Source organism: Chanos chanos, chromosome 2, assembly GCF_902362185.1.
Source record: "Chanos chanos chromosome 2, fChaCha1.1, whole genome shotgun sequence".
NCBI lineage: Eukaryota > Metazoa > Chordata > Actinopteri > Gonorynchiformes > Chanidae > Chanos > Chanos chanos.
This window is the reverse complement of record NC_044496.1, coordinates 30927000-30935787: the sequence shown is the minus strand read 5'-3', so window position 1 is coordinate 30935787 and position 8788 is coordinate 30927000. Positions and strand designations below refer to the sequence as shown.

At 38.3% G+C, this 8788-nt stretch overlaps 1 protein-coding gene across 1 annotated transcript; it reads left to right on the top strand.

The window, feature by feature from the left end:
- The first annotated feature begins 940 nt into the window (after window positions 1–940).
- sra1 (steroid receptor RNA activator 1) lies at window positions 941–8351 on the top strand. The gene is made up of 5 exons (XM_030766210.1): window positions 941–1018; window positions 1372–1494; window positions 1994–2259; window positions 3940–4048; window positions 7577–8351. Exons 1-5 carry the CDS (start codon window positions 994–996, stop codon window positions 7750–7752), a joined length of 699 nt encoding a protein of 232 aa, XP_030622070.1. The 5' UTR covers window positions 941–993; the 3' UTR covers window positions 7753–8351.
- Window positions 8352–8788: the final 437 nt, after the last annotated feature.

Below are 8788 nucleotides of genomic sequence, written 5' to 3'. Positions count from 1 at the left end.
AAGTACTAAAACAATGTTCATAACACAGCGTGTTTTAATACACATACAATGCAATATATGACAAAATACAGTAAAATACAGTATATAAAATACAGTATATAATTCAAGTATAACACAACATAAGACATGACTCCATTACCAAATCCCAACAAATATAGGGCATAGAAACATAAAGTGCAAACTGGACATTTGTCCTCTTGAACCTGGCGGATTCATTCGAATGGTCAGCCGAGCGGTCACAAAGAATGTGTTTATTTTGACTTAACCCTGAATTTCACCTAAAAATGTCTTCCCACAGCTTCACAGCGTTGAAGATTTTCACTTTACATAGTCTACTGCATCTGCACACTGGAATACACCAACAGAAACGAGTGAAGTCTAGATATTAGACTGTGAGAGAAATCATTTGTATTTTTGCTCCTGTCTGTAATAAGTAGTATTTACAGTATTTGTTGTATGACAGACATAGCAACAGTGCTATGCCAAGCAATAGAAGACTGTGTGTTATGACTCTTGATGAGGATGTCAGTAGTTATTGCGAGAATTTGAATTTGTTGTGTTTTGTGGTTTTTGCTTTTGTTTTCTCAGGTGTTAAGTTAATTATTTTAACGCACTGTATATAGAATGATGTTTTATTTTTAGAAGCACACTTAAGTAGACTAAAAAGCCCCATTCTATACTCATTTACTTCAGTGCCCATATGTCCCATCTGTCCTTGGATATTACGAGAACTGTGAGGATTTTATGTTGTTGTTTGTTATACTAAATCTTCTTGTCAAGGGACACAAAGGGTATTGTTGTGCTGCGAATGTAAAATGGTAAGAGAAAGTCACAGTGTCGTGTGTCTGTGTGTGTACGCGTTGCCCACTTGATTTGCAGGGAGATTTGATTGGACCTTTCTCCAACGTTACTTGCTTCCGCTTTACATCATACCCGGATGTTCACGACACAACTGTCGGCTTGGCACTAACTATAGTTTTTGTTGTGAGCGTTATGGAGGATCTCTACGTTAAACCAGGTAATCTTCGTTTTGGGTGAACAAACTGGTGGGGAATGCTTATTAAAATGCGACGGTATACAGTGCTATCCACTGTCGGTTTACTTTTTTGATTTCCTTTTTTTTGTTATCGCAGACCATTTGCCTGCAGGTAACATTAGCAGCTATTCTAGATATAACGTTGATCGGTGAAGTGAATTCATTTGTCGAGTAAAATTAACTAATTAATCGAACTAGCGTTGCCTCACCCGTTGAGTTTTTTTATTCATCCAGATCACTTTGCGGTATTTTAGTCAATGGAGTCGTAAAGGTACTGCTATGATCTCCGTGTATGACTGTAAACTGATCAGGTGGCATTGCTTAATGGAATACAGGTAATAAAGAGCGGGGATGGAACGACCCTCCCCAGTTCTCCTATAGTTTACAAAATGCGCAGAGCGGACAAAGGAGAAACATTCTGAACAAAAGGGTGCCCCCTCCTCAACTGAGTGCTCAGAGTAAGTATCTTTTGATTTTTAAAGTCTTACCTGTAACACCTATGTAACTTACCTTTTGGATATTTAAGTAAAGTTCCTGACCTGGCAAGGCAAGTAATCTACCTCACTGGACAATTTATAAATTAACACAAGTTAGTGCAACCTTTGTGCAACCTTTTCTCAGATGTTCTGTAGGACTTGTGGCTTTTTGCAAGAGGAGGTGTGCTAACCTTGCCTGTGAGAGACGCTTTCCAAACAAAGGCGTACATTGTACCTTTTTCATGCCAGTGATCACAACACATTAGATTTTAATTTATTTCAGTCTTTATTTACTTTTTAAGTTTTTTTGTGTTAGTTACTATGTGTTGTACTGTGTTGCATCAGCACTGAAAACTTAAATTTAAAATCTTTTAAGTTTAATATTTTGTAAATGTAAAACATGTACATTGTCTTTGCTCCTCTTGTTACTATAATTGAACTGTTGAGTGGTTTGTTTATGACTGTGTTTTTATGTTTGCAGGTCCTAGTCCAGGATGTCCTTCTCCACCTATGGCTAGTTCCACCCCTCCCACAAAATCTCTGTCTTCTCCTACATGTGGAACAGTCCAACCCCCTCCATCATGTCAAAAACATCCATCTACTTTTGGAAATACAACATGCCCACAGTCAAGTTCCACGAAAACTGGGGTGGATTCTCTCAGCGTTATGTCAGATGTTGAGCCCAATATTGATGAGGTGATAGGTTCACTCAGCTGGGCGTTGGCAGCCTGTCAGCAAACCGTCAGGGTATGTAATTCCAAGTGCAGATTTATCAGTCTGTTAATGATAATTGAATGTTGCATTAAATTCTGAGTTTCCTCTGCTGTTGTAGTGGGTTAAATACAAAATTCAGTCATTGTAATGGAGCATTTCTCCTCATCTTCAACGTGTCTGTAACGTAATGCATCACTTTTGATGCACTGGTTAAAGTCTTTTTATAGTAGATAAATTGTGATTAAAATAAAATATAACATGTTTTTATTTGTTTAAATGGTGGGAAGTATTGCCTATAACATGTCAGTACAACATGGACACACCTTAAATTATGGCCAGATATGACCAAATTTGTAATTACAATTAACAGCTGACAATTTTGCAATAACAAACTCTAAACTACAAACAAGTCACCATGCATGAATATTTCTGAGGCCATGGATATTCTGGAAGCAGGAAAAATGCAGAGGAGACAATTGTTGTTGTAATGACTGCTCTTGTTTGAGTACTGCACCCTTTTGAGGTGTTTTTAGTTAGCTTAAGTCACAGCAATAAATCTTATAAATTACATAATATAAAATTAGGCTCAAACACAGAAAATCTCACTCACTCACTGTCTGAGCTGCTTATCCTAATCAGGGTCGTGGGGGATGCTGGAGCCCATCCCAGCGTTTATAGGGCAAAAGGCAGGGACACACCCTGGACAGGTCGCCAGTCCATTACAGGGCAGACACACAGACAAACACACTCATGCACACATTCATACCCGGGGCAATTTAGCGTCTCCAATTCACCTAACCTGCATGTCTTTGGACTGTGGGAGGAAACCGGACCTCCCAGAGGAAACCCACGCAGACACGGGGAGAACATGCAAACTTCACACAGAATGGACCCCTGGCCGCCCGGCCAGGAGTCAAGCCTGAGACCTTCTTGCTGTGAGGCCACAGTGCTACCCACTGCATCACCGTGCCACCCCACACAAAATCTCATAAAAATAAATTCAAACACAAAATTGGAGCATACTGTTGTTTGCCTACAACTACATTTATCACTAACGATAAACAGAAATTAGTAAAAATAACCCTAATCCAGTGTACATTACTTGGGAAAATAAATCAGACACCTAATTCAGTCATAGTTGTTAACATCAGCCATCACCATCTCCCCTGTGTTGAGTGGGTACATGGGTCCAATGCAGCGGCGGCTGGTGAGGTGGAGACAGAGGAGGAACAAACCTCCACGATTTACGCGATTGGTATTAATTATTCTGCGAATTGTTAGTTTAATTGTTGATCAAGGCGGATAAACAGGAACAGGTTGAAATTAATGATAGATGTAAAGGGGAGGTTTGTTCTTCCTCTTTTTCCACCTCACCAGCCACCACTGGTCTAAAGTGAGTTGTCATTTGTTCTCCTGGGAGGGAGGACAAATCATTGTCTTTTACTTTTGGTCCTAAAGGCAAGATGGATCAGCTGTTTTTCTTGATTAGCAGTGAATTGATTCACTTACCAACAGAGCCAAAAGAAAACGGTAATTTTTGGAAACGTATGAAACGCAGTAAAATCATAGTATGATTTAATGACAAGACAGTGTTGAGAATGGACCCATATGTCAACAAGGGTAAATTTCCCCTTGAAGAAAGAAGTAAATGTACGCAATAACATGTTTTATTTTTGTTTCATGACTGTATCTTTGTTGACTTTGTCGATCCAGAAACAGGTGTGTGATGACATCCAGAGACGACTAAATCTCTTTGTGGAGATGTGGAATGCAGGGAAACTCTCTGCTCCAGTTAAACGAAGGATGACTAGATTGGCCCAAGGTGAGTTTTTCTTAAACTCATTTTTCAGACCACTGTTTGAGAATGCTGCTCTTCTCACTTTGGGACAGAAGGCCTGTATTGCATGCAACCTGTGTGTCAAATAACAGTCACATCTCAAGCATAGGTTCCTCTCCACTGCAAACCATTAGATACTCATTTCATGGATATATAATCATAGCTGTGTTTTAAACTAAAGCTGCTACTATCAAACCACTGTTGTCAGACACAAAGTAATTCTAATTAAAACAAAATATGTATGCATCAAGATCAAAGGTTTACTTTATTGACAGTTCAGTGGGCTTTATCTCTTGGGCTGTACCCGACTCAGAATTTTGTCAGTGGAATTGGATTTGGCTGTTCAATGTCAAGATTCAGCTATTCATTCCCTTTTCTTCCATATGGGCTATCTGGCAAGCAGAAAATCCATTCGCATGGGTTTCAGTGATGATTTCGACCACATTAACATAGTCATGGGAACAGAGTTATGGGAACATATTTTTGAGCATTTAAAAACCAATAAAAGATGGCTGCATATGATGCAAGATTTGAATTGCGGCCTATTTGAATTGCCGACATAAACTGTCAGGCTGCCATATGTTGTGGACGAGATGGACTAAAATTTTTATCACGGTATTTTCAACTGTATGGATGGTATTGGTATTATATAAATGGTATTTATTATTTAAAGTCCACACACCATACTGTTTTATCTGAACAGTAGCAAACACACCAAATTATGCATTTCAGAGGCATTTCTTTAAAAAAAAAACATTTCAAAGAGTAAGAAGAAGATCAATAAAGGCTAAGATATGACAACTATTTTTTAATTAACATTATAAACATGTAAAGGGCTTTAAGAATTTCTCCAAATGAACACTTACAATAAAACAATAATCATGATGAGGTCCCTAATTACTAGAACAATATACCATCTTTTCCTGTGTAGGACTGAAATAAAAAACAGGAAACCAAAACTGTAATGAAAAGTCATCAAAATCACAATTAGCCCTCAAAGTTCTTAGCCAGGAACACCAGTCTGTTAACATTTTCCGGCTTGAGGGATGCCATGGTGCATCTCACAACATTGCCCCCATGCTGAAAGCATGCTCAGAGGGGGAACTTGTTCCGGGGATGGCCAGGTATTCGGGACTACCAAATTGTCCTGGCTTTCACCACCATTGAAATAATGATATTATACTTGTTTTCAGTGCTTACATAGATGTTTATCATGTTCTGTCCCACTCATTATTACCTGACCCAATCAAAAAAAAAAACCACAAAAAAATGCACCCCGCGTCTGAATTCAACACTAATTCATCCGTTTGTTTATCAGTTATTATGTGTCATATTATGTGTCGTTGTAAGGCTGTTCCTATGATGTTTGAGACTCTGTCTGACAGAACCTGTCAGTACACTAATGGTCAGTATCATGGCAAAGAGAAAGTCTGTCTTTTCTAAAGACCTCCAGAAGGCTTACCCGTGTCTTCTTGAAGTAGCTGGCAAGGAAAACGCTGCGTTCTGCACACACTGCAGGAGTACATTTTCAGTCGTGCATGGTGGAAATGCCAACATGAAAGATCACATTAATGAAAATGCCTATGGTATGTGCATAAACACACAAAGTACATGTACATGTGTATGAACATGCAGTACACTTAAGGGTCCCGGTTTGGGGGTTTGAAAATGTGGTCACCCTACTTTTGATCACTCCAAAATAGCCAGATAAAAAAATCCAACGTGATGCCCGGTCCATACAGTCGTTTTTATAGCGCTTAGATTTTAAACTAGGCTTATATAACAGTTAGTTCTGACCGAGTAATTTGATTGGACAAGAGGCATTCCATGACTACTGAGTATAACAGTACAGGGATGTTTTACTATTATGTATCACTTTGCTCTACAGATGTTCCGATGCAGTCATTGATTACACCATTCAATTCTCTGACAGCCGAAATTCTGGGAAATTTGTATGCTTTATTTCATGCTTTTAAAAAATATCCTTGTATTGATGGTATTACAAAATTCATGCAGTGGCACGATGTAATACCATAGACAACTATAATACTGACACTCCAGCCTCCCCTACTACTATATGGATTTGTTGGAATAATGAGACAGGCAGTAGAGATATACATATATATATATTTTAAATTAGTCCTATAAATAGACGTATTGCCTGCATTATATGTATAGTAAATCTGTCCAGACAATTGCAGAATGGCCGCCTAGCTATGCAACTTACCCATTCAAGTGGTTTGCCATGTTCGATGTTGTTGAATGATAAGCGAATTCTTGCATACAGAGTTTGCTTTTTAACTTCGCTAGGGTTGTACTTGAAAAGTTCGAAATGCCCCCAATCTTTAGACTTATTCTGAGACATGGTTATAGCTATCCTAGTTTACAAACAAGCAGGGTTATTATAGTTAACGGAAACTAAGACTAAAACTAAGACTAGCAGTGAAAAAATAATTTCGTTAACTGAAATAAATATAAAAACAACGGTTTTCAGATAGGCGAAAACTAAATAAAAACTACAATGAACAATGCAACACGAACTAAAACGAAATAGAATTGCAGGTAAAATTAGCTTCGTTTTTCTTTTCGTCTGGTTTCATTTTCTTTATTCCTTTTTCAGCTTCTATAAATCAAGGCTTTCTGCGTAATATCTGAAAAACTAAAACAAACACTAAAACTAATTAAAAACTTAATTAAAACTGGTCAATTCCTCTAAATAAAAATAAAAATACTTATGCACTCCTAAAACTAAATAAAACTAAACTGAAATCAAAAACCAAACTGAAAGACTAAATAAAAATAAAAACTAATGAAAATTTCAAAACTGTAATAACTCTGTCAACCACTTCACCTCAGGTTTCAGCTTCTTTCATTAGTTAACAACCAGTGCATGTTGTGACGTAGATTTTTTTTTTTTTTTAAACAAGCACGTCAGCTAGCTCTGCTAGAATATGAAAATATATTAATGATTCCCCTTATTTATAATTACTCATTGAAATGTTATCTCTGTCCCCATCCTTTTGTAAGCATCTGTTGTACCCCGTTATTGTAATGCACACTGATTGACCAAAAAAAAACACTGTTTGACATGAAGAATCGTTGACTGATGGGTCTCCAACAGATGATTCGACTCATCGACTTTCAGGGGGCAGCCCTATTTATCTCTGTACTGTATGAAACATTTCACTAAGCTTTGTCACTGTAAAATATATACTATTTCACTGAGCTGTCTGACTGTAATATGTATAACATTTCAGTGAGCTTTATCTCTGTAACCTATATTGGAAGAAAGTATTATTTGATACATCATCACAGTGAGGGGGTTCACCAAGTCAACATCAGTGTTCAACTGTGGTGGTCAAATGTCACACAGCTGGGATATGTGTGTGGAAATCATTTTTCGTGACCATGGTGATGTGCCTGATAAACTGACCTCTCCATGCATAGTATAATAGGTCATAATCACTGTTACTCTGGTTATTCTGAAATATTTTGAAAATATTTGTTTTCCAGAGCTGAAAAACAAGCATTTGGATGCTGCAGATGAGATCCATCGTGGACTTATGGTAGACTTCGTTAATGAAGTCAGCCAGTGGATGGTAGGAGTAAAACGTCTGATTGCAGAGACCAGAAACCAGACCCCAGAGCAGCTCAATGCTGAATACGGAACAGTGACTCCACTGACCTAGTTCAGTGAGAGCAATGTTTCGAATTGTTCTGTGTCTCCTCTGGTATAACTTCTCATTGTCCAGCGCGGCTGTGTCCTCGTACACCCTGGGCTGTGTTACCTTTCTGCCCATTCCTTGTTCTCATATTTTTCTTTGGGATTCATTTTAAATAAAACATGAGTTTGAGTATTAATCTGCCCAGGATGAGTAATCATTGGAGACTGATTGTGTACTATAACCCACCATTCTCACCAGTTTTGTACCTTTTATTTGAAAGGATTGTAGAACAGAGGTTAAAATTTTATGCGTCATTAAGTTGCCATAGAAACTCATGAAGAATGTCACCCAATGTTCCCATCACCTTAACAAGGTCCATATATCTGTAATGAGCTTTTTTAAAACGCTAAAAACGGAAAGATAAAGCATTTCTGAACAAGATATTTGCAGCTGTGTAGGTGCGTGTAGCATTGCTTCTTTAAAACACTGTAATGTTTTACAAATGCAGTTTAATCACAGTGAGTTGAAATGTCTCAGTGTTTGTGATACATGTATAACCTGTGGCTTCAACCACAGTACCTCTGTAATGAATTGAACTGCACCGAGATATTTTGATATGATGGTTGAGGAGAGATCATCCTTTTTTTTGGGGGGGGGGGGGGGGGGGGGGGTTGTTAATTGACTGTCTTAGCTCCAGAGGTCTGTTGTGATCAGTTTTCTGCTTGTCTTATCTGTAGTATTCACAGTACCATTCACTTATGCACTTTCTGTCAGAACTCAGGGTTAGGGATGGGGGCAGGCAGGTATCGCCTGTTCTTTGGCATGCTAAGGCTGTAGTGCTGGCAGGACAGTGTGCTCCACCATATCACGTAACAGTTCACTGCTGATATTCCCAGATCATGGCTTTACATACCAAGGCTGCACTAACAGTGTGTGGGCTCTTGTAGAAAAAGTCATAAGAGTTGGCCTGTATGGATGAGAGTAGGTGGATGTGGTCTGTCATCAACACTACTTAATGGCTTTAAGAGTTTAGTCTAAAGATTTTCTCTCTGCTCTCCAA